Genomic DNA, 26278 nt, shown 5'->3' on the forward strand with positions numbered 1-26278 from the left:
TTTTATTATTTTTTATTTATCTATTTTTAGATAAATATTTTTTGGCCATGCTGCACAGCTTGCAGGATCTCAGTTCCCCCACCAGGGGTTGAACCCAGGCCACAGCAGTGAAAGCCTGGAATCCTAACTACTAGGCAACCAGGGAACTCCGGCAGATTTTAAAAAGATTACAGTGTAGAAAACATTTAGCGCAGTGCCTGGTTTGTAGCAAGGGCTCAAAAAATGTCATTGGTGATGCTGCTGGGGTTTTTTTTGTGGTTTGTTTGTTTTTAAATTAATTTATTTATATTTGGCTGCATTGGTTCTTTGTTGCTGCGAGCGGGCTTTCTCTAGTTGCGGAGAGCGGGGGCTACTCTTCGTTGTGGTGCGTGAGCTTCTTGTTGTGGTGCATGGGCTTCTCATTGTGGTGGCTTCTCTTGTTGTGGAGCACTGGCTCTAGGTATGCGGGCTTCAGTAGCTGTGGCACGTGGGCTTCAGTAGTTGTGTCTCAAAGGCTGTAGCGCACAGGTTCAGTAGTTGTGGCGCACAGGTTTAGTTGCTCCGCGGCATGTGGGATCTTTCCCGACCAGGGCTTGAACTCGTGTCCCCTGCATTGGCAGGTGGATTCTTAACCACTGTGCCACCAGGGAAGTCCCTGATGCTGCTGTTAATATTAACTCAGGCGTTGTGAGCACCTTGCAAGTTGCTGTGAGTTTGGCTGAATGACTATATACAGGAAGTAGCGTTCGAAGGCCTTATCTGAGACTAGAAACATTTTCATGCCCTGTTCCCTGGGAAGTTGTACAAAAGCAGGTCTGATGATAGAGTGCCTGCCTATGTTAATAAAATTAACGAAGAACACTTCTTGAACAGGCTCCATCCCAGGAGAGCAGTTCATTGAGTTACTTGGGATTATTATGTTATATCCTGCTGGAATGTCTTCATTAATTTATATTTATTTTAGAATAACGCTGGGAACTTGAATTAGCGAACCGAATGCATTTGTAACTGATGGGGGAAGCCAGTTGCACCCTCAGTGATGTGTACTCTATGGAAACACTGGGATTTTGCTTTTTTGTTTGTTTGTTTGTTTTTTAAAACTTCATTTCAACATAACTATACTTACAGAAATACACTCATATTGGTTATTAGAATGCAATTTAACTTATCCTGCACAATTTGGACCAAGAAACTTGGTACATGGTTTGCTTTAAAAAAGAAGGAAAAAACATTTGCAATCTGGTTTATTTTTCATCTATTACAAATGTGTATAAAAGATCCACCATCAAGTGCTGCTAAAGCAAACAGCATGAACCTTGAGAAATTAAACTTTGGTTTGTCTCTGAAAAATAACACATATTGCACTGTAAAAGTTTATAAAACTGGTGCAACAAAACATTGTTGTAATGTTTCAATGCCAGTTCACAAAGTTCAATAACTAATGGATGTTGATGAGGTGGGGAGAGCCCATGTGTACATATGAAAATGTAAAAGCTATCCGATCTAGTTAATATTGCATGCAGATCACAAGTTTACTCAAACCGAGATTCAGATAATTTCTTAAATCTGAATTAACAATACCGGTCCAGTTCATCTGCTGTCAACAAGGAAACTGCACAGTAGCTATTTTTCTGATTTGTGCAAAAAAGAAAATGAAGTTTCTTCCCCCAGGTTTTCAGTCTAGAACTGAAACTACAGGAAAGGTATTCTGAGGAGAGCAAGATTCTAAACTGTGTTGAAAAAGCAGTTCTTGGGACTGGCTGTCCAGTGGTTAGGACTCCATGCTTTCACTGCCATGGGCCCGAGTCTGGTTCCTGGTCAGGGAACTAAGATCCTGCAAGCCACGCAGTGTGGCCAAAAAAAAAAAAAAGAAAAAGGAAAAAGAAAAAGCAGTTCTTGGCGTGGCCACAAGAGAATCAAAGTAATGTGCCCTTGAGAAATCCTTGGAGATTCCCTGAACTGGCATCCCAGGTAAATGGTTAAGGCTCAGCACGTGGCCACCCTGCTCAAGTTCAGGCACTCTTTTCAATTCCATCCTTTCACACTGTAGTTCCTTTTGTTGTGGTTCCCTGGACCTGTTTGGTACCTTGTCTAGGTAAATAGCCTTTAAAAATTTTTAAAAATAATTTGGCATGTGTTCAAAGCCTCCAGCTACTTAAATTCCAAAGAATAACATTTACTGCTTCTTTAAAAAAAAATCAGATCTGTTCTTTCTCCCAACCTGCAGGAAACCTTTTCCATCTCCAGCTCGTCTGTGCCCGACTGTGGGATCAGTAACGCCACGTCGTTGGCTGAGTGACGGACTGTAGGCAGGAGGGCTCGGTCAGCTTCCGTCCCTCTCAATGATACAGAGCGAATCATGCTTCACAAGTCACCTGGGGAAGTTTAGACAACCATGAGTGCTGTATTTGGTGTATGGGAGCGTCATACCTTCCAGTGAGGTCTTTGGGACATAAAGTGACAGGAATCTATGGCCTCTTTCCCTTTTACAGATCTGATGTTTTGACATGGCTTCCTGCTTCAGTGCTGTTTGTGGGTATCATCTATGCTGGTTCCAGAGCACTGTCCAGACTGGTGAGTGTTAGAGGTTTTGGGGGGGACAGTCCCTTTCCCTTCTTCCCCTTTGCCTTTAACTTGTAGTGCCTTGGATCAATAGGGGAGAAAGCAACAGCTTTAATGATGGTACAGCTAGATTGAAGAACAAGTCTTGGGGCTGAGGCCAATGTGGAGCGCTCCCATCCCCTGAATTGAAGATAACTAGATAGCAGGGAAGGACTGACTTGTTTTACAAGATGGAGAGCTGCAGATGGAGACACAGGAAGCCGGAGTAGTGATATATGTGGAGCCTGCTCTGCGTGGATACAACCCGTCCTTGGGAGCAGGGAGGGTGGGCTCAGTCTCCTCCTTGCTTCCGGGGACCGTGACCCTGGCCTATCAATAACATGGCCTGGGTGGGCTGGGCTTAGTCGTGGGTTCGCACGCTTGGCACCGAATTGATGCCCAGTACACGGGGACACTAGTGAAGTAAGTGTTCATTCTGTCCTCTCACCCAGACCCCAGGACTGAGCTCCTCAAAGGAGGGTACTGTGAGGAACAGATTTCTTCCAGTTATTTTATATATTATATGGAACTCCAAAAATTTAGTTATTTTGCCACCAAAGGAGAATCCATAAATATCAGCATTGACCAGAGTCTCAGAACGTGGCTTAAAAATCAGGAACTTTTTTTGTTCATATAGTTATAAGTTTTTTTTTTTTTTTTTTTTTTTTTTAATATTAGGGTATAGTTGCTTTACAATGGTGTGTTAGTTTCTGCTGTACAACAAAGTGAATCAGCTATATGTATACATATATCCCCTCCCTCTTGGACCTCCCTCCCACCCCACCCCCCATCCCACCCATCTAGGTCACCACAGAGCACCGAGCTGAGCTCCCTGTGGTATACAGTAGGTTTCTGCTAGCTAGCTATTTTACGCATGGTAGTGTTTATATGTCCATCCCAATCTCCCAGTTCATCCCACTTCCCCCTCCCCCACCGAGTCCACATGTCCATTCTCTACATCTATGTCTCTATTCCTACCCTGCAAATAGGTTCATCTGTACCATTTTTCTAGATCCCACATATATGCATTAATACACGATATTTGTTTTTCTGATTTACTTCACTCCGTATGACAGACTCTAGGTCCATCCACGTCTCTGCAAATGACCCAATTTCATTGCTTTTTATGGCTGAGTAATATTCCATTGTATATCTGTACCACATCTTCTTTATCCTTTCATCTGTCGATGGAACTTTAGGTTGCTTCCATGTCCTGGCTATTGTAAATAGAGCTGCGATGAACACTGCAGTACATGACTCTTTGAATTATGGTTTTCTCAGGGTATATGCCCAGTAGTGGGATTGCTGGGTCATATGGTAGTTCTATTTTTAGTTTTTTAAGGAACCTCCATACTGTTCTCCATAGTGGTTGTATCCATTTACATTCCCACCAATAGTGCAAGAGGTTCCCTTTTCTCCACACCCTCTCCAGTATTTATTGTTTGTAGATTTTTTGATGATGGCCATTCTGACTGGTATGAGGTGATACCTCATTGTAGTTTTGATTTGCATTTCTCTAATGATTAGTGATGTTGAACATCTTTTCATGTGTTTGTTGGCCATCTGTATGTCTTTTTTTGAGAAATGTCTGTTTAGGTCTTCAGGAATGGTTTCATACTCTAATTGCTGTTTTTAATCTATTAGAAAATGATTGTCTTCTAATGTTTGAAAAAATGCAAAATTTTCAAACAATTCAGTCTTTTAATGTAAAGTTTGTTGTTATGTTGGCCCCTTAGGCCTCAGATATGAAAACAGTAAAAACAAAATCTGCCTCTCTGGATAATTAATAGTATTGTTAGGACAACTCCAAGCTGCAAAATAGTGGCTGAGAATTAACTGTGATAATTTCTAAATTAAATCGATAATTTCTAAATTAAATCATCATTTTTCTTTCATGATTCATAAGCTTGAGTAGATGGGATGACGTGTGTGATGGGGGAGAAAATAGCCTGGGTGACTTAAGAAGTGAGACACAAAGCACGTTGGTGCTGAGCCCAGAACAGGGGGCCAGGCTGGCTCTCAGCTGCCGCTCTTGATGCTGTCAGGCTCCTCCAAGTCCATGGCCTCTCTTTACGGCCTCTGGCCTGCAGGGGGGAGCTTCCTCTGCTATAGCAGAGTATAGGATTTGACTGGAAAACAAAAAAACAATCTATTGTTGTACAAAAGTTTTTGAAATTTTTTGTAGGCTCTGGATAGTTATGGATGCCAGAGTTTTGAAGTTTGAATAACTAAGGTGTAGTGCTAATAATGATAATAATTTTTTGTTTGTATAGTGCTTTTTCATGTGTTTTCCGGAGTGATTTCCTTTGTATCTTTTCATGTGAGTCTCACAGTCACCTGATATGTGAGGCAGATGTTAATAACCTGGCAGAGGAAAACACTTAGGTGTGGGAAGTCTTGGTAACCTGTCTCTAGTCCCAGGTAATGGCAGCTCTTCTGACTCCCCACCTTTTGCCTTTTCAGATTTGTCTCTTTAGGATCAATGTATATGGATTTTAGAATGAGCCCAGGGTACAGTAGTCATGCATAAACTTGAGACTCTTGGTTGCAAGTGTTAGAAAGCTCACCAACTGGTCTAAGTAAAGGGAAATTTCCTGGTTCACATTAATGAAAAGTCATAGTGTAGAAACTGCTTCAGGCATGGCTTGACCCAGAGGTTCCAATGACCTACTCAGAATCCAGCTTCTGTCTCTCTTTCAGTTCTGCTCTCTGTCTTTGCTTCATTTCACAGCCAGGCTCTCGCCTCATGGGTGTTGTTGACTTCAGGCTGACATCCTCACAATTTTAAGTCTAATGGAAAGACTGTCTTCCCTGTAGCTTCTGCATGAGTCTCACAATTCACTCTGATTGCATCAGTCAGGACCACTGCCCATCCCAGGTCTAAAAGCTGGATGGATTTACATTGATTGACCAGTCCTGGATCATGACTTTTCTGAACCATTCACTGTGACTGGAGAGACTCAGAGCACCGTTTGGCCAGCCCTGGTCATACAGGATCCCCAGCTGGACCCACAGACTGAGAAAGGGTGAGTCAGATGCTTTATATTGGAGTGATTTACCAAGGAAGGGATAAGGAGGCTAGGTGGCCAAAAAAAAACCCCAAAAATCCATTGTAAATGTCAATCTAGTATGTCTCAGGCAGATGGAGAGTTCTGTAACCTGGGACAATGCTTCTCAGAGTGTGGTCCACAGAAGGTGATAGCCTGTGAGCTCTTTGTTACCTGTGTGTAAGGAGATTGTGCCAGAATGAACATCACGCTCAGCACTAAACACGCCGATTAGTTTGAGTTGACATTTTTTTTTCAGAGCAGGACTTTCTTGAGGAAGGAAGCAGTACACTGACTTATATTCTGTGCGAGCTCCTTATCTTTTGGAGGGACCGCGTTTGAGTGCCCCTGGCCTAGAGCACAGACTTCTCTCACAGGCTGGAATTCAAACTCTGAGCAAAGGGAAACAACCCCAAACCAAATAAAGCCGACTAGAGTGGGAGGAGGACAGAAAGGAGACACTTATTATTGTTGTTTTTTAGTGAAATAACTCAACCCAGCATCTGTTCTTTGTTTTCTGAGTTTTTTGTTTTTACATAGTTGCTTAAAAATTTACAGAGTGGGTGAAACACGAGGCACTCGTACAGCTTGTGTTAGATGGAAAACCCGTGTCAGGATGCTGGTGCCAGGCTGGCAGTTTCATGAATCCTCGAGGACCTGGGGGAAACATGCTCAGTTCAAATCCGTGGGTGTGTTGTTATACAAAACACTTAGGAAGCTGCTCTGCTCCATGAAGGCCTCCTTTATCTGACAAGACTTTGAAGCCATTCTTCTGATGTGCACCTCCGGAGAGCAAGCCGATTTAACTCTGCAAAGGCAAGGTGGGGACAGTTCTTTATTGATTTTTCTACCTGGAACTCACAACTGAATGATAGAATTAAGGGAAGGAGATTATTCTTGTGGCTCTCCACTCAGCAAATATTTATTGGGGAATCTACTTCTGGGGGCTTAACGAGGAATAAGACCTGCTTCCTGACCTTGAAGAACTTCCAGGGGAATCCGTGAGAGACACACAACTCACCATGAGAACAGGCATCGTGAATAGTCAGTGTTCTATATGTGTGCCGGGCACTTCCTATCGTCAACCCTCATGACATACGAAGTTGGACTTAATTACTCCCATTTACAGTTGAGGAAACTGAGATGCAAATTATTTGGCCAAGGTCACCAACTAGTAAATGTTAAAGCGGAGATGCAAACTCAAGCCTGTCCAATGATAGTGGTTCATCTGCAACGCTTACCCTCTTTCCTCCCTAAATCACAACAAGCAAAGGAGATGAGCCCATCAGGATGGAGCTGGGAGGAGGGGAGAGGAGCCGTGTGGCTGTCCTCCCTTCTACATGGGCTAATTTGGCTCTGCTTCGCCAGCTTTCCTGCCCTGAATAAGGTCACAGTGATGAGGGCTGATGGCATGGATGTCAGTCTTTGGAGGGACAGGACCACTTCAACCAGTCGTTATTACTCTTATTATGATTTCCCTGCTGCAGCCTTTCTCAGCTGGATAGGATTGCCTCAAAGCCTGTGCTGGTGAGTGTTTAGAACAGATGTGCAGACTCTCACACTCAGGAGCTTGCCAGGGAGAAGCCATCCCAGTGCTGGTGATCTGGCTGCTCAAAGCATGCTCTTTTCTTGCTTAGGGTCAGCAGTTGGAAGACTCTGCAAATCTAAATTGAGGCATCTCGACAGGACTGGCCTTGGTTTCCTACCCAGCACTTTGATCTTGAACCTTCCCTAACTGCTTGTCAGGGTTTCTGTCTTCACTCAACACAATGGAATAGAGATTGGCCGGGGGTGCCCGTGAGGAAACACACATGGATAATCAGACTCACGTGGAGTGAAATTACTCAGATAAGCAAACTGTAGCCTGTGGGTTCCTTTCCCGCTTGGTTTGGCCCCAATATCATGTCAGGGATCTTGGATCCATAGGGAAAAGAATGTAAATGTTGATCTATCCGTAGAATGGAGACCCTTCCCCTAAGGTTCCCTGTCACTGCAGTTAGAGGCAGTTCTCCTCTTTCACATGGTTTTCTCATCAGAGGTGATCAGAGTCCGATTGCAAGGATTACTTAAGATGTGGGTGCAGAGGCAAAATAATAACCCCCTCCTCTGCATTTTAGTTATCCTCCTGCTCCATCTAAAGATGTTTTCCATATCCCTTATAAAATGACTTATTAAAACTGGGCTCCAAGCAGAGAACTTCATGACACTGGACTTAGCAGTGATTCATTGGCTATAACGGCAAGACACATGCAACAAAAGGGAAAAAATAGGCAAATTGGACTTCATCAAAATGAAAAACTTCGGTGTGTCAAAGCACGCTGTCAACAGAGTAAAATGGCAGTTCACAGAGTGGGAGAAAATATTTGAAAATCATCTATCTGATAAGGGATTAATATCCAGAACATATAGAAAACTCCTAAAATTCAACAACAAAAACCAAACAACCTGATTGAAAAATGGGCAAAGGACTTGAATAGACATTTCTCCAAAGAAGACATGCAAATGGCCACTGAGCCCATGATAAGGTACTCAACATCATTAAGCATTAGGGAAATACAAATCAAAATCATGAGATACCACTTCATGCCCCTTAGGATGACTGTTATCAAAAAAATAGAAAATCGGGCTTCCCTGGTGGCGCAGTGGTTGGGAGTCCGCCTGCCGATGCGGGAGACACGGGTTTGTGCCCTGGTCCGGGAGGATCCCACGTGCCGCGGAGCGGCTGGGCCCGTGAGCCATGGCCGCTGGGCCTGTGCGTCCGGAGCCTGTGCTCCGCAGCGGGAGAGGCCACAACAGTGAGAGGCCCGCATACCACAAAAAAAAAAAAAAAAAAAAAAAAAAAAAAAAAAAAAAAAAAAAAAAAAAAGAAAATAACAAGTGTTGGTGAGGGTGTGGAGAAATTGGAACTCTTGTGCACTGCTTTTGGGAATGCAAAATGGTACAGCTGCAATGAAAAACAGTATGGTGATTCCTCCAAAAATTGAAAATAGAGTTACCATATGACCCAACAAAAAAATTGAAAGCAGGGACTTGAGCAGATATTTTGTATACCTGTGTTCACAGCAGCATTATTCATAGTAGCCAAAAATTGGAAACAATCCAAGTGTCTATTGACAGATGAATGGATAAACAAAATAGTATATCAGTACAATGGAATATTATTCAGGCTTAAAAAGGAAGAAAGGGCTTCCCTGGTGGCGCAGTGGTTGAGAATCCGCCTGCCGATGCAGGAGACACGGGTTTGTGCCCCGGTCCGGGAAGACCCCACATGCCGCGGAGCAACTAAGCCCGTGAGCCATGGCCGCTGAGCCTGCGCGTCCGGAGCCTGTGCTCTGCAACGGGAGAGGCCACAACAGTGAGAGGCCCGCATACCGCAAAAAAAAAAAAAAAGGAAGAAAATTCTGACACATGCTACAACATGGGTGAATCTTGAAGACATTATGTTAAATGAAATAAGCCAGTCACAAAAGGACAAGTCCTGTATGATTCTACTAATATAAATTACTTAGAATAGTCAAATTTATAGAACCAGAAAGTATTGGTGCTTACCAGGAGCTGTGGGCTGGGGAGAATGGGGAGGTATTGTTTAATGGGGACAGAATTTCAGATGAAAAGAGTCCTGTGAAAGGATGGTGGTGAGGGTTGCACAACAATGTGAATGTATTTAATGCCACTGAACTATACATGTAAAAACGGTTAAAATGGTAAATTTTATATGTATATTTTACCACAATTGAAAAGATATGTTTATAACTCCCCTACCCAGACTACAACAGAGATTTTCTTGAGGATTATATGGGGGAGGGGGATATGTTCTCACTCGCCTCACTCAGAGCCCTTTTGAGTGCTGTAGGAGGTGCGTATTTAATTTAACTGAATTCATTCCTATGCACTCGTGTAAAAAAGGGTGAGAAAAATAGCAGTTCACTGAGAGCAGGCCAACCTGCCCTCTGTAGTCGCATGTGCATTTATGCCCCCAAGTGAAGTTCTTATTCCCATGCATCTTACAAGCTGGTATTCTAAGCTGCCTATTTTTCAAACAAAAAGGCCCCTAGGGCTTCCCTGGTGGCGCAGTGGTTGAGAATCCGCCTGCCGATGCAGGGGACACGGGTTCGTGCCCCGGTCCGGGAAGATCCCACGTGCCGCGGAGCGGCTGGGCCCGTGAGCCGTGGCCGCTGAGCCTGTGCGTCCGGAGCCTGTGCTCCGCAACGGGAGAGGCCACAACAGTGAGAGGCCCGCGTACCACCAAAAAAAAAAAAAGGCCCCTAAACACAGGTCAGCTACTTTATGTGATGAGCAGATGAAGGAGGGAGGTGGCCTCCAAGCTGGTGCTGGAGATACTCTGGCAAAGAGGGAGTCTGGTCCTCTGCCCTCAAGCAGTTGGCCAGGGAGTTCCCTGGAGGTCCAGTGGTTAGGACTCCGCGCTTTCATTGCCAAGGGCCCGGGTTCGATCCCTGGTCGGGGAACTAAGATCCCAAAAGCCTCTTAGTGGGGCCAAAAGAAAAAAAAAAGTGTTGGCCAGTTAATGACAGAATGATAAAATTAATGTAAATAAACACTCAAATTTATCTCATGCCAATCAATTTGTGAATATATTCATTTATATGTATACATAAACATATTCAAACACCTCAACTGTCTTCCCAAAAGGATGTGTTGTGGCTTAAAAGAATAATGATGATGAAAATAAGATAAGCATTTCTTATGAATAGAATTTAAAAGAAATCTAGGTCAAGGGTAATTGAAGAAAAACTAGATGAGACCACAGAGAGACTTAGCACATAGAAATTTATGCTGTAATATCTTATGAAATAAATACAGTTGGGCCTTGGATTCAGCTCTCATCTTTCTGCAGCCAAATAAAGAAGTTCCGAGACTCAGTGCTTGAAAGAGAAAAGGGGGTTGTTGCCGCAGACATGCTTCTTCCTTGCTGTCAGGTCCTGAGTCCTCATAAAGGGTAAACTGGGCTACTTAGGGTCTTCAATCGTGTCCTTATAACAAACACAGTGGTAACCTGATTTCTGGGATTCTTAGTGCATTTTGGAGACCTGATGACAGCACAGTTCAGTAGGAGCGATTCTCTGGGGCTAAAATCTCTGATGTCCAATTATCCGGCTCCTTTCCTGTAGGAACAGTTATTTCTGGCATGCGTGATTTTGATGAAAACTAGGCAGCCAACAGTTCAAAGGTACATTCTTTGGCAAGGGCCTGGCGAGCAATTATTATATATCGCAGATTAAGGCCACATCCACATATTTAAAAATCAGCCAAATTGAAGGTAGGATTGATGTTTTTCTATAAAAACTTAGAAGTCGACCCAGGACTTGGCTAAGGGAGTCACCTCCACTCCTACAGCATGACCCGAGGCCATGCCTGTGGGCAGGCCCAGGATTTTCCATAGAAAACTGTTTTAAGTCAGTTCCAACACCTGAACAAATAACAATCAAGGCTTGAAAATTCCACTCTGGGAAGCATGGGAATAATGAAAAATCTTAAGTAATAGTTACCAATTTCTCTTTACATCCAGAGAAAAATTTCCAGTGGTACATGGATGCAATGTAAAATTATAAGTGAATGTTAAAATTTTAAGAATAAATTAGTTGCAAACTGTGCCCCTAAATAATGAAATGAATTGGACTGTAGGGTAGTTGAATTCGGTCAATTACATTTTGTGTCAAAAGTGATAACTTGGGCTTCATGGTAGTTGATCTTGAGCCATTTTTCCTGATGAAAGATGGTGGGGACCTTTTGTTATTGAGGCCGTTCCTAGAGTCTTGATGTGAAAGAACAGACTTGTTTTTCCATTCTCTTTAGCAGCAAGCTAGTGTCTAGATCATCTAAAAGTGGTTTCAAATTATTAAGAGGCAGGTTAAAAAGGAGAACCAAAATATATCCTTCCTTTTTTCTCATCCATATAACGGGAACGTTAATAGTATCTCCCTCATAGATTTATTATGATGATTCAATATGTAAAAGCAATTAAAACAGAGTCTGGGGGCTTCCCTGGTGGCACAGTGGTTAAGAATCTGCCTGCCAATGCAGGGGACACGGGTTCAAGCCCTGGTCCGGGAAGATCCCACATGCCGCGGAGCAACGAAGCCCGTGCACCACAACTACTGAGCCTGCGCTCTAGAGCCCATGAGCCACAACTACTGAGCCCACATGCCACAACTACTGAAGCCCACGCCTAGAGCCTGTGCTCCACAACAAGAGAAGCCACCACAATGAGAAGCCCGTGCACCGCAACGAAGAGTAGCCCCCGCTGGTCGCAACTAGAGAAAAGCCTGCATGCAGTAATAAAGGCCCAACGCAGCCAAAAGATAAAGAATAAATCCATCTGGAAGTGGTTAGGCAGCAACATCTGCTTAAATACCCACTTAAGAGTCCTCGAAGCTGGAATAATTTCCCATCTCAGGGTCCTCCATCGAGGCCACTAAGCATGGGCTTGGTACTTCTTAATATTGACAGCCTTCATGCAGTGCTCCTGCATTATTTCCATCATTCCTCCCTATAGCTCCAGGTCGTAGATATTGTTATCCTCATACTACAGAGGAGCAAACTGTTTGGATACATGCCCTGCTCCACTAGCAGATGGTGGAGCTGGAGCCTGAAGCCCAGCTGATGCCAAAACCCATGCATTATTCTTGATCTTTTTCTGCTTTCCAGGAGACATTATCATCATTAGCAGCAACAAAGACAATAGCACAGTCCCTTGCCCCTTAATCCCTCCCCTTTACCTTGATTATCTATCAAATTAGGAAAGACTGCTGTTCTTAGCAAACAGCCCAGCGATAGTCGATGTGCGGTGGGTACTCTGTGTATCTTGATAACCCACTGGAATGTTACATTTTTTATATCTTCTCCCCCCCACTTTTTGGGGGTACAAAGTTGATCCCAGTTATCCCATCATTTACTGCAGTTCAATCTCCTAAATATTTCCCTCACGTGGCCACTTTTCTCCATCTTTGCTGCCACTACCAAGTTCAGGCCACTGTCTTGTCATTCCTTGTATTAGTTTCCTGTAGCTGCTGTAACAAATTACCGCCTACCTAGGTGGCTTAAAACAACAGAAATTTATTCTCTCCCAGTTCTGGAGGCCAGGGGTCTGAAGTGAGTACCAAGGTGTGTCAGCAGGGCTGCGCTCCTTCCAGAGGCTCTCGGGGAGAGTCTGCTCCTTGCCTCTCTCTTCTAGCTTCTGGTGGCTGCTGACACTCCTTGGCTTGTGGCTGCATCATTCCTGTCTTTGCCTCTGGGGTCACATCGCCTCCTCCTCTGTGTGTGTCAGATCTCTGCCTATCTCTTAGAAGGAGATCTGTGTTTGCATTTGGGACCCATCCAGATAATCCAGAGTAATCTCCCCACCTCCAGATTCTCACCTTAATCACATTTGCAACGGCCCTTTTTTCACCCTATGAGGTGACATTCATGGGTTCCAGGGACTAGGATGCAGCTGTAGTTTGGAGGTCTGTTTTTCCGTCTACCACACCACTGAACTTTTGCAACCATCTCTGCCTCCTTTGCCCCACCCAGCAGTCCAAGGCCCCCTAAACACACAGATCAAATCATGCACGGTGGGCTTTAAGCTCTTCAGTGTCTCTTACGGGCCTTGGGATGGTCCTGATTCCCTGATAGGGCCCGTGATTACCTCTCCACCTTCCTCTCCCCCACTTTTCCCTTCCACACTATATTCCACCCCACTCAACTCCCCCTGGTTCCCTGAGGGGTGGGCTTCCTCGCTCCTCTGGGCCCTTGTGTGTGCCTCCAGCCCTCTCCCGCCTTGTCTCTTTTTGCTGGGCTCATTCTTTTTTTTTTCTTTTTTCCCTTTGGCCGTCATGCAGGATCTCAGTTCCCCAACCAGATATCGAACCCATGTCCCCTGCGTTGGGAATGCGGAGTCTTAACCAGTGGACCACCAGGGAAGTCCCTGAGCACATTCTAGTTCGTCATTCTGTTCCCATTTAGACTTTGGACTTCACTTCCTCCGGGAAGGCGCGCTTTGCCCACACTGGGCTGGTCATGCCTTTCTGTGCATCCGGTCAGAGCTCTTACCTCAATAGGGACAGCCTCTCTAACGTGTCCACCTGTTCACAGGATGTGTCCCCTGCACCTGGCATGGCACCTGACACACAGTAGGTGCTTAATAAATGATGAGAATACCCGTAAGAGGGGAGCCTCTCCATCCACCCTACTGAGCGCAGTGCTGCAAGCAAGAGCGCTGATCCACGCAGAAGAGTTTTTGCTGGAGAGGAGTATCCGTGTGAATGCCAAAAGTTCCCACATATCTTTATTTTTTAGCATAAATCAAGAATTATGTAATTATGATCTCCAAGAAAATATTTTCATGCTTATTCCTTTGTTTTCTTTCAGGCTATTCCTGTGTTTTTCACTTTGCATAATGTAGCTGAAGTTATCATCTGTGGGCACCAGAAGTGTTTTCAGAAAGAGGTAAATGATTACGCAAAAGGCTAGTTTTACTTCCCTTGCTTGAAATTTCAAAGACGTGCTTTTTATGTATGGTCCAGGTTAGTGTCTGCCTTTTCCTGCCATCTGTTTCCAGTCAGGCCTGCCTGACGGTGGTCGCTAATTTCAAGGATCATGGTTTTGACATCCCTTCAGTTCACCAAACATAACGTGGGGATGCTTGTGGGTCTGAATGGACCTCAACCCCAGGCCAGCGCTGAACCAGGGCCTGGGGGGCCGAGGTAGAGATGACTGTGGGCCTGGATGGTGAGGGGGGGGCATCCCCCCCCTCCCCCCACCGCATCCCAGCACCATGAGGAAATATTTGGCGAGCTTCCCACAGGGTGCTGGGAGCTTTAGGCCACCCTGGGGACACCCTCTTTTCTTCCTGACCCCAGCTCTGCCTTCCACCAGTTGGAACACGTTTCCTCACCTTCTGGGCCTCCATCCATGAAAAGGGGAGAGAAATGTCACCCACTCAAAGAGTCGTTGTGAGGACACCATGCAGCACAGGTGCTAGTAGGTGCTCCCAACACTTTCTGGCACATAGTAGGTGCTTTGGGTGTACTATGTAGTTTAGCTATGATTTTTTTTTTTAAACATCTTTATTGGAGTATAACTGTTTTACAATAGTGTGTTAGTTTTTCCTTTACAACAAAGTGAATCAGTTATACATATACATATGTTCCCATATCTCTTCCCTCTTGCATCACCCTCTCTCCCACCCTCCCTATCCCACAAAGCACAGAGGTGATCTCCCTGTGCTATGCGGAAGCTTCCCACTATTAGCTATGATTTTTAACGTTATTGGTGGTTTTAGTTTGATACCTCTTTTGAGAGTTCCTTTTTTCTAACATCTGCCTGTTTCAAATGACTTCACATCAAAATTTTGGAACTTTTAAGCTCGAGAGAGGCTAGTGGGCCATGCAGGCAGCACACTTCTTACAGGTGTGCCAGGGACAGAGAGACACCTTTCCTGTGGCCAAGGCCACTCCACACACCACCACTCCCGAGGGACCTTTCTGACACGTGGATCTGATCATGTCCCCCTACATACAGCCCTTCAGGACCACCCAGAAGCTACCTGGAGGCCTGCAAAGCCCTTCACCACCTGGGCCCCATCCACCTCTCTAGCTTCAGAAATTCCAGCCACAACCAAACTTCTCACTTTCCCTAGACCATGTCATAGTGTTTCTCTCCTCTGATCTATCAGCAAACCTCTTCGTGCACCCCTGTCCCATTCGCTCTATGAATATGCTACTTCCCTGTGTACGTGGCCACGCTGTCAGGCCTGGGTCTACAGCCGTAAGCAAGAGGCATGATTGCTGCTCTTACAGAGCATCAGCCCAGAAGGGGAGACAGACATTAAACTAAGAATTAGACCCACCTGCTCGGTTGTGTGGCCAGAGCAGGCCACTCTGGCGAAGTGACATTAAACACAGACAAAGGATGAGCAGGAGTTAGACATGGTGGGGAGGGGAGGGCTCCCTGGAAGAGGAAGCAGCAGATGCAAAGGACCAGACATAGGAAGGGACTTGGTGGAAGTCATTCTGGGCTGTGTGGCTGGAGCTTGGTGAGAAAGAGGTGGGGGGCTTAGAATAAGGCTGGAGATGGACCTTTGGGGCTGAGCTAGGAATTTGGTATTTATGCTGAGTGCACCGGGAGGAGCCGGTTGGGTTATAAGGCCCACAGACATGTGCAGCTTCACGGTGTTAAAAGCTCCCCCAGTTTCTGCGGAGGAGAATGGATTACAGGAGGCGAGGGAAGCCTGTAGTGACTCCAGCGAGGCTCCGTAATTTAGGCTAATCTGCCTGCCATGGGAACCTTCCCTGACACCTCAGGCAGCTTGGGCACCTTCAGCTGACATTTTACTTATCACACCAGCTTGCAATTTCCATATTTCATCAGTTCTAATATGTGCTTCTTTTTCTCACATCTAAAATTTTCACTATCGGGACTTCCCGGGCGGTCCAGTGGTTAAGTGCTTCCACTGCAGGGGGCACAGGTTCGATCCCTGGTCAGGGAACTAAGGTCCCACATGCTGCGTGGTGTGGTCAAAAAAATAAATAAATAAAAATAAAATAATTCTTTAAAAAATAAAAAATAAGTTTTCACTATCTAAAATCAGGGTGCTTTTATAGTCAATGGTATGACCTGGTCTAATGTTTGTTGTTTTTTCTTTCTTAGTAGTATAAAAAATACTAATTTTATAATCAGTGACATCTTAAATTCAGTGAAATACAGTATGATTTTCCCTGTGTCTCTGCCTGCTTCCAGCCCTCTCATTGCAGTGACCCTGTGATTGGGTGTTTTTTGGAGCCCCAGGTCTCAGCCCAAGGACTGGAGCTGAGCTGAAATTTTCACTAACTGGTCACTTAGGTTCCAGGGGCTGCTCAGGTCCTGGGAGACTAGTCAGACCCTGACTCAATTCCACTCAAATTCCAAAGAAGACTTCTTATTCACAAAATGGATACCTTTTGTGTGAATTAAAAATGAAGATTTACCTGGTCTAGGGACGAGATCCAGCCATCTTCATGGGATACTGCTTCTTTCTTTTTTGGGGGGCCACACCCCGTGGCATTTGGGTTCTTAATTCCCCGACCAGGGATAGAACCTGCACCCCCTGCATTGGAAGCGTGCTGTCTTAACCACTTGACCACCAGGGAAGTCCCTCTATGGGGTATTGCTTCTTGATGGACAAGTCGGATCAGGTAGGTGAAGGTGAGGGTGGGACAAGGGGCTGGAGGGTCCTCGGTGTATTTCCACCAAGCAGAGCCCAAGGGCCAGACTCCCAGGCCAAGAGGACCTTTCCTCGGAAGCAATTGGGTGAATACCAAAATATTGTGAATCTTCAACTACATTTCACTACTGACACAAAACAACATCATTTCTTGTCAGGGCAAATTAGGAAACAATTGAGTGGGTTACATATCTCTTTAGCTATTTTTTTAAAAAAACCCTTTCTTTCCTTTAAGAATATCATAGGATGTAATAAGTCATAGAAAATGCAGAGAAAAAAATTGTCAGAAATCAACTGTGATCTTACCTCCTAGAGGAAACAACTTCGTTCTTTCAGTTCAGACATATGTAGAATATTTACAGAAATGATAAAATACGTCCTATTTTTCCACTGATCGGTTTGTCCGAATCCCTAAATGCCTCATTTCTCTCCACATGGAATGCAGTGTGTTGGCCGTTCCCTGTTTGTAGATTTGTAGGTGGTTTCTAGTAGTTTGGCGTTAAAATCTGCTCTGTGATGAAGATGACTGTGATATGTTCTTCATATGATTTACATTCCTGATCATTCAGCCTGGAGCCATGACCAAGCGACCGGGTGTCATGAGGAACATGGTTGGACGCTACCTCTCAGACTTGACCTGTGACTCCGGACTAGGGCTCTTCGGTCTGTTATGTGTCAGGTTTCCCTAGAATGGCCTTGGGAGAGTAGAGTGGACTTCTTCATGACCTCACTCCCAGATGATGAGAATAAGCTCTATCTGGGCTGTGGTTCATCGTCACCATCCCTAACTAGTTCCTTGTGTATGTGCACACACACACGCACACAGTTTGACTCTAAGTTAGCGTGTGGCTTTTGGAATTAGTCTCACTAACTTGCAGATATATTTGTCACGGTTTAACCTTGGAATACCGCTATTCATTCACTGGTTCGCTCAACATTTGTGAAGTATATGCTACATGTCAAACATCTTGCTAGGTCTACAGCTACAGATGTGGAGAGGCACATTTATCACCCTCGCCCAACTCAGGCTGAACGGGGAGCTGACGTGTAAACAAGTGCCGGGATGCCCATAGAATGTCCTATGGGCTGGAACAGGCATGTGGGTGCACTGGGGGGCGACCGCTGGTAAGTCTGCTTGCAAGGGCCAGATTTGAACCCAGTCACACAAATGGGTAGGAATTTTCTGGGCGCTCCAGGCAGAGAGGAAGCAGCCAATGAAGGCCAGTGGCCTGAAAGGGCCGGTGGGTGTCACTGCAGGACTGGCTGTGACAGAATAGAGTCCAAAAGGGTCAGGCTCTGCAGCTCGATCGCCTGGGCGCACACCCTGTGATCCCGAGCAACTTACCTGATTTCTCTGTGCCTCAGCATACTCGTCTGTAGCATGTGACCCAGGACTGTACGTTAACCCGTAGTGACACGGGTCAGTATGTGTCGAGCACCTAGGACAGCACCAGCAGTCCTCAGAGTGCATTAGCTTATCCAGAGCGGCGTCAGCTACTGACTGTGACTTTGGCAAGGTGACTCTTCAGGAGTTATAGTGACCCACGCAGAGCTGAGATGTCGTTGGGACTTATCACTGGGTGATTTGGGGACCGAGGGGCTTGCGGAGGGGAATCCCGGACACAGACTCCTCGGTTGCTCTCGGAGCCTTGGGGGCTGGAGCTCCGTAATGAATTTCTTGCCGGTTTTCACTCTCCGTGTCTCAGGTTCTGGGCTCCTGTAGTCAGAGGAGGTCAAAATAAAAAGGACTCTCTCCTCTGTGGGATGGGCAAACTCCTTCAGGCACTAGGGTTGATTTGCTGCCCTGTAACGGAAGCCCCCGAGCACCTGCTGGTGAACATGTCACTCATGGAAGAGTTGAGCATCCTTTTTGTTTCCATGCTCTCCATTCCTTCTCTTCCTCCAGACTCTGGAGATGTCAGCTTTATTTAGCTCAGAATCTTTTAGTGACACGTTTTCTCATGTTGGGGGCCATTATGCAGGTGGGAGCCAGGTCACCTCTGCATGTGTCATCCCTTCTGCACTGAAGGGATAAGTGTCCCCACTGGGGGGCAGTGGAGTCAAGGTTGGCTTTGCCTTTGGACTCTGCTGAGGCCGGTTCCACAAAGATGAGAGATAACGAAGGTATAAGAGATAACAGAGGATCTAAAGATGGGAGCCACTGCTTTGTAAACACACATCGTGTGTTTATTAAAACAATGCAATGTGGATTACTTAGTCACACATGAAAGCTTAAGATAGCCTTCATAGCAAACCACATGTTTCTCTTGCCAGTGCTTTACTTTTTTTAAAAAATTGAGATATAATTGACGGATAAAATTATATTTGTTTCAGGTGTTCAATATAATGATTCAATGTTTGTATGTATTTCAAAATGATCACCACAATAAGTCTAGTTAACATCCATCACCACGCATTTGTTTTTCTTGTGATGAGAAGTTTTAAGATCTACTCTCTTAGCAACTTTCGAATATATTCAATACAATAGGCTGTTGTTAACTAGAGTCACCGCACTGTATGTTACGTCCCCAGGCTTTGCTTATTTTATAATAACTGAAATTTTGTACCTTTTGAGTGCCTCATTTTTAAACAATATGTTGATAGTTCACACTTTATCTGAGCTGGAGTAAAAGAAAATTGCAGTTTGTCCTCAACTAGCAAAATAATCCTTCTGAAATGTCCAGAATTAATCTATTATCTTGTCTGACCATTTCCCCTGTCAAATATGAAAAAAATCTATGCTTCTTCCTGCTAGAGCTTTCTTCCCAAGTGCCAAGGACTAATTCCGTTAAACTGACCAATAAAAAGGAGGTAACAAAGGTAGAGTATGCATTAGAATTTCTTCATTTCAGGGAGCTCTAAATGGCAACTTTAGATTTCCCCAATCGGCCCCTTTTTCCTTCTCTCTAGGGATGGAGTCAAATGTCCCTTCTCCTTTTTTCTGTTTCCTAATTTACACATCATACCAGAGAATTTATAGCACTGCTCAGGGTCAGAGCTGGATTAATGAAAGGAAAATTTAAAGAGACAGACCGGAAGAGAAGTTGAACAAGAGCTTAATTTCTTTTCCTACACAGGGTACATTGATTTCTCTCTCCTTTTCATGGTGTGTAAGATATTCGAAGGCTTGGGCGTGGCGTCATTTTGCTTTTTTGTGGGTAAACATAGTTCTAATGGTGAGAGTGGTAAAACTACTCATCCAGAGTGCTTTGCCGAAGTGACTCAACTCTGGACCTCTGAGTCATCCTTCATTTGGTCCAAGCAGAAAAAGCCTCAATAACTACTGAAGCGCAGCAAATTGTTAAGCCCCCAATAAACTTATTCATAATTTATGTGCCTCTTGATCTAAATATTTACTTTTCAGGGGAACAAAAAAGAGTTTTTAAAGACTAATTGTACGTCTCTTTATTTTCATACAGAAAACATCTCCTGCAAAGATCTGTAGGTAAGTTTAAAAAAAACAAAAAACAACAAGTTCACAAACATCTAAAATAGAAGATTTAACCTGATATTAACTTCGATGAGAAACCATCTGTTGACAATTCATACTTGAGAGCTGACAGAGGAACTTATTACAGATACTCACATATCGCTATTTTGTGTCTTATTCTCAAATTTGCTCTTTTTTTTTTCTGAAATATTTTATCCCTAAGGGGAAAACAACTCATGCTAGATTTCAGCCATTGATGCCCAGAATTTCACTAAGAGTTGTGCAATACTGACGAAGAATGAAAATGGAAAAATGGAAATGACTTAAAGCTTTAAAAATAATGTTTGAACCTCATTGGGTTTTTAAGAATTCCCATGGTGGAAAAGTACTGGCCTGCGAATCCACGGATCCGAGTTGTGGTCTTGGGCCACACAGCACCGTGACCGTGGGCAGGTTTCATACCTCTCTGTGCCTCAGTTTTCCCAGCTGAAACATGAACTGGGCTGGACCCTCTGGCAGGTCCCTGTGCTCCTGTTGTGCTAATTCTGACCTGGATGCCTTGTCCTCTGGTGGCTTCCTGCTTCCTCAGCAGTAGCTGCGAAGCTCGGTCCCGAAGATAGAAAACCAGCAGAATGTTTTGATACGTGGATTTAGGACTTTTTGTCTCATGTATTACTGGGCTTTCATCCAATCTCCTTTTTTTGCCTTTATTACAGGCTGCGACTTGAAGAAAAAAAAAAAAATCCCACTGTCAGGACGCATCCTCTTGTTTAAAAGATTAGCAGGTGTTAAAGAGAGGCATTAAAACCCATTTATGCCTGATGTAATCAGGTGTTGCTCAAGGCCAAGTTTGGTGGGAAACCAGAGGCTGCCTCACACCTGACACTTCTCCCCACAGCCCTGAGGGCTTGTCTGCTTGAGGGGATCTAACGCTCATTGCCTGTGGATGGGGAAGCATCTTGCATCCTCTAAAGCCTCTGTCCACCGCAGGCGGACACCAAAGCCATGAGGGTTCTCCTCTCCCCCAGCCTACAGCCTGCCTATTCCTGTGCAGTCCCAGAAACCCTCCTGGACAACTTCTCTCCTCTCACCCCACCCTGACCTCCGAATCCCTCAGCAGTCGGGTGCCAGGGAATCGTCTCAAGGCTGTTTGAGGGTGTGCCTTTAGAGTTGGCGAGGCTATAGGAGTGGGTGGACTGGAGTGGTTAGAACCTGTCCCATGTTGTCCTGCCCTTCCTGAGGCCCTGAGGCCCCAGCTCTGAGGATTCCTCTGTACCCATCCTCCTGCCTCAGGCCCAGCAGCCATGCTAGTCTTTTAAGGGTTACACACTATGTGTGATGACAACAGTGAGGGCTGTGTGTGTGTGTGTGGGGGGGGGGTTGTGGACAGAATTGATCAGCATCACTATTGCCAGTGTACTTAGGTTATGAGTATCAGGTTGTTGTGTATTACGTATATATATGTAAGTGATACAGAATTTGATACGTATATAGAACATATACTGGTGTGAGATGTCATATGATAAAGTCTCCTAACAGTGAAAATGCTGTATGCACTGCCCCCGTTTATGTCTGTGATCCTTTGCTGTTCGCCGTGTAATGCAATGGTCAGAAGGGACTCAACCCTGAATATGTTGTTGCATCGTAAAATGGAAAGAGGGGGAAATAGCATGTGGTCCTTTGGGTTTTTGTGTTTTCTGGTGCCTTTCTTTAGGAGGAGAGAACGACTGGCAAAAGCTATAGGCCAAGATATTTTGGTATATGAAGCCCATATACCATCTAAAAACCACTGATTTTTCTAAGCCAAAAAGTATCTCCAAATCGACTTTCTAATGAATGAGAAAATGTGAAAATATCTGTGATTGGCAGTGTTACTTTTTTGTGCAAGAATTATTTTAAAAACCTTTTATTATGGAAATTTCTAAACAGATATAAAAGTAGACAGAACAGTATAATGAAGCTCTGTAGACTCATCCCCCAGATTCAACGGTTTTCAACTTAAGCCTCTACCCAGCGCCTCATTTCAGCAAATCCCAGGCATTGTAGCGTTTCAGCCATAAATATTTTGTTATGTGTAAGAGACGTTTTTCTAATGAACCTTTTTTGTTTGCGTGTTTTATTTTCTTCTTATTCTTTTTGGCCACGCTTCATGGCTTGCTAGATCTTCGTTCCCCAACCAGGGACTGAACCCCTGCCCTTGGCAGTGAAAGCGCCGAGTCCTAACTACTGGACCGCCAGGGAATTCCCTTATTTGGGAAAAAGTTTAAACCAATAGAAAAGCTGCAAGAATATTACAGTGAACTCCCATATACCTTTTATCTAGATTCACCCACTGATAAAATTTTTTGTATTTGCTTTCTTTCTCTCTCCAAATATACATATGTACATATATATCACATAAAATGTGTAAGAATATATACATAATTATTCTTACTCTTATTTTTTTCTGAACCATTTGAGAATAAGTTGCAGGGGTTATGACTCTACCCCTAAATACTACAAAGCATATCTGCTAAAAATAAGAAGCTCTTTTATAACCACAATGCAATGATTAAGTTTAGAAAATTAACATCGGATTACAATACTGTTATGTAATATTGAGTCGATGTTCAAATTTGGCCAATTAACCCGATATTGTCTTTTATAGTAATCTCTTCCCCCAAAGATGTCATGTCTCTTTTGTATCCTTTAATCTGGAACAGTTTCTTGACATTTTATTGCCTTTCATTGCCTTCATAGTTTGAATAGTGTAAGCCCATTGTTTTGTGGACTGTCCCTGAATTTGGGTTTGTCTCAGTGTTTCCTTGTGATTCAGTCCAGGTTATGCATATTTGGCAGGAATACCACATGAGTGACGTCGTGCCCTTCTTAGTACATCATATCAGGAGGCACATGATGTCGCTCTGTCCCACTATTGGAGATGTTAAGTTTGATCATTTGGGTAAGGCGATAAGTTTGTAATGTGCTTTCCGTGGTGTTTTCTTATTGGTAAGAGGAATAACTGTAGTCTGCTTGCCCAATTTTCCACTAGTGTATTTTTGGGGATCGGTAGTTTAAAGAAGCCTCCTTTTATATATACTGTTTTTCTCGAGTGAGCCAGCTGTGGTTTTGCACATGTCCTGCAAACGCCTGTCTCTGGGAAGATGGCTAGCCGAGCCCCAGAGAAGAAACTGGTGTCAGCAGAGCACATAATTGAAAACTACATGGGTAGTGAGGTCCTCAGAGGATGAACAGGGGAATTGGGTGTGGTCTCACGAGATCTTTGCCTCATCCGAGCTCCAGTCCGTGTATTTCAACCTCCACACTCTCTGGGACTCACCCTTGATGTTGACAAGTGAAGCTGCGTGTTTACCTCCTCTCCACAGTGCCCTCTTCCTCCTGGCCGCCGCAGGGTGCCTGCCGTTCAACGATTCCCAGGTGAGTTCAGGCAGACTCTCTTTGCCTTCTAGGTATCTCCGAAGCCTGCGTGGATGAGCAGAATTTCCGAATCCTTCCTTTGAGAAGCAGGAAAACCCTGGCCTATACAAAGGCATGTAAAAGCAAACTTTCGGGGCCCTAGGGCAACTTTTGGCCAGGCCAACACCTCTCCTCAGGTCTCTGCCTTCTCCCAAGGCTGCAGCAGGGGAGCCCGCAGACCTCGGGCCTCTGGGTGCCACGATGGGGGCGGTCCACCCTCTGTACGTGCTGGTAGGACCTGCACATCCAAATGACTCCAGCCGCACACACTGAGGCGAAGTTGATTTTCTTTTCCTCTCATCCCAAGGGCCTCACCTGCACAGTGATTTTCACTTTGTCAGCCTGAGTTTTTCTTTATTAGGCACTGAGAACCCACCCCCACCTCCAGGAGTCATCTCATTTCGGGCTCTTTTTTTCCCTTTCTTTTCTTCCCCAGCATTTATTCAGTTCCCATCAAGTGTCAGGCACCGAGCCAGGCTCTGGGGGCACGAGGAGGAATTGCCATCATCCAGACAGAAGTCGGAGTCTAGTCAGAGCAAAGGGGAGGGGGCAGACGATGAACAGATAATTATAACACAGGGAGGCCAGGGCTCTGTCCGGGGAGGTGTGGGATCCTTTGAGGCTCAGAGCAGGAATAGGAAGCTTGCTGTGTGCCAGGCACTGTGCCAATGCTGTAGTGCCTTATTTTATTTAATCTCACAGCAATTCCACAAGGGTAGCAGCTATTATTATCTCCATTCCATAGCTGAAGAATAGCGAGGTCCACAGCTAACCAATAAGTGGGGATTTTAGAATTTAACCCAGATCTTTCTTTTTTTTTTTAAGTCACTGATCCTTTATTTTGTTCCAGTTAATATATCAAGGATTAGTAACATGAAAGCTATCATATATTGAACACTTGTGTGCCAGGCACTGTGCTAAGATCTTTGTATACTCTGTTTCATTTAATTCTCACAACAAACCTTGAATAGTTAGGATTCCTATTTTACAGAAGAAGAAACAGACTTAGATTAAAATAATTTTTTCAGCTGCTTGGTGTAGTCAGTGTATAGATGGTGGCACAACCAGTCTTCAAACCTAGACTTGTCTGCCTCCAAAAGACATGTTTTTAATTACCATGCTAGTTTATAGCAGATGGCAATAGTCTTTTGGATGTGGGGAAGGGAAGGGGGCAAGAGAATTAACCCCGATCTTTCTGATGCTGGAGCCAGCCTCTGCTTACCGTACCTAAATCTTGAAGGGTGAGGAGGAGCAACCCAGGAGAAGAAGACAGGTACGCACAGAGCCCTAGAAGTGTCCTGAGTGGCCTGTGATTCAACTTTATTGAGCACCTACTATGGGTGTGTCCCTGGGCAAATACCTGCCCTCTTGGAATTAATCATCTAGTGTGGGGTGGAGACAGAGACAGGTCACAAGTAAAACAGAGTGTGTCAGGTGAGATAAATGGAAAAAGGAAGGAAAGGAGAGGCGCGAGTGCCCCTCAGCTGAGTTGGCCAGGGACGTGCAAGTTCTCTTTCTCTGGAGAGGGATGGGCAGTGGATGGGACTGGTTGGGTTGACAGGAGCTTGTCCTAGGGATTCTTGGGTGTCCTGAGTTTGGATTTCATCCTGAAGTCACTGGGGGATGGCTGGATGATTTTAAGCAATAGGCGGCACCATCAGGTCTACTTTTTAGAGATGCAGTGCTGGGGAGTCGGGGGTATGGGGAAAGAGATGCTGGAGGCAGGTAGCCCTGTTAGGAAATGTTGTAGGCAACTGGGTGAGAAATAAGGAGGGACTGGCCCAAGGCCCCAGAGTCCTGTCTGGCACCATGCCTGGCACTGTGCGTTGACGTTTAGTGTTTCTGATCATCATGCTGGATCCCATTTGTCTGTACTTACAGCCTTTTTTTTTTTTTAATCTTGTGTTACAGTTTGATCCAGATGGTTATTTCTGGGCTGTAATTCACTTATTCTGCGTAGGTAAGGGTTTTAAAATAAATTTATTTATTTATTTATTCATTTTTGGCTGTGTCGGGCCTTTGTTGCTGTGTGGGCTTTCCTCTAGTTCCGGCGAGCGGGGGCTACTCTTCATGCAGTGCGTGGGCTTCTCACTGTGGTGGCTTCTCTTATTGCAGAGCATAGACTCTAGGTGTGTGGGCTTCAGTAGTTGTGGCTAGCGGGCTCTAGAGCGCAGGCTCAGTAGTTGTGGCGCACGGGTTTAGTTGCTCCGCGGCATGTGGGATCATCCCGGACCAGGGCTTGAACCCGTGTCCCCTGCATCGACAGGCGGATTCTCAACCACTGTGCCACCAGGGAAGCCCCGTTGTTAAGTTTTTTAAAGAAGTCTTACTGAAACAGTTGAGACTTATTATTCCTTATCATATATCCACTTTTTAGTGATCCTGGACAATAGGAAGATTAAATCCAAGGTGTCAAGGTTAAAATTAAATGGGCATTTTTCTGGTTTGATTTTCCTGTTTTGGAGTTTTCCTGAAATGTTTGCAGTTTCCATAGAGTCTCGCCTTTTTCATGACAAACATTAATTAACTCGCCAGGGCCCAGGCTTTGCTTGCTCAAATCCACTT

The 26278-nt window shown here is 44.7% G+C and overlaps 1 protein-coding gene across 9 annotated transcripts in view; it reads left to right on the forward strand.

Annotated features, from left to right (window-relative positions):
* TMEM241 (transmembrane protein 241) overlaps window positions 1–26278 on the forward strand; it is a 107204-nt gene that overhangs the window by 21651 nt on the left and 59275 nt on the right. For all 9 annotated transcript variants that reach the window (XR_010836909.1, XR_010836910.1, XM_067015231.1 and 6 more), the window contains exons 4-8: window positions 2472–2553; window positions 13995–14072; window positions 20247–20272; window positions 23623–23674; window positions 25625–25673. Coding sequence is in view for 7 of the 9 variants with exons in the window: in XM_067015231.1 (XP_066871332.1) it covers window positions 2472–2553; window positions 13995–14072; window positions 20247–20272; window positions 23623–23674; window positions 25625–25673 (287 nt within the window). In the remaining 2 variants the exon portion in view is untranslated. The remainder of the gene's footprint in view (window positions 1–2471; window positions 2554–13994; window positions 14073–20246; window positions 20273–23622; window positions 23675–25624; window positions 25674–26278) is intronic.

This window comes from Kogia breviceps, chromosome 15, assembly GCF_026419965.1.
Source record: "Kogia breviceps isolate mKogBre1 chromosome 15, mKogBre1 haplotype 1, whole genome shotgun sequence".
In the NCBI taxonomy this organism is placed as follows: domain Eukaryota; kingdom Metazoa; phylum Chordata; class Mammalia; order Artiodactyla; family Physeteridae; genus Kogia; species Kogia breviceps.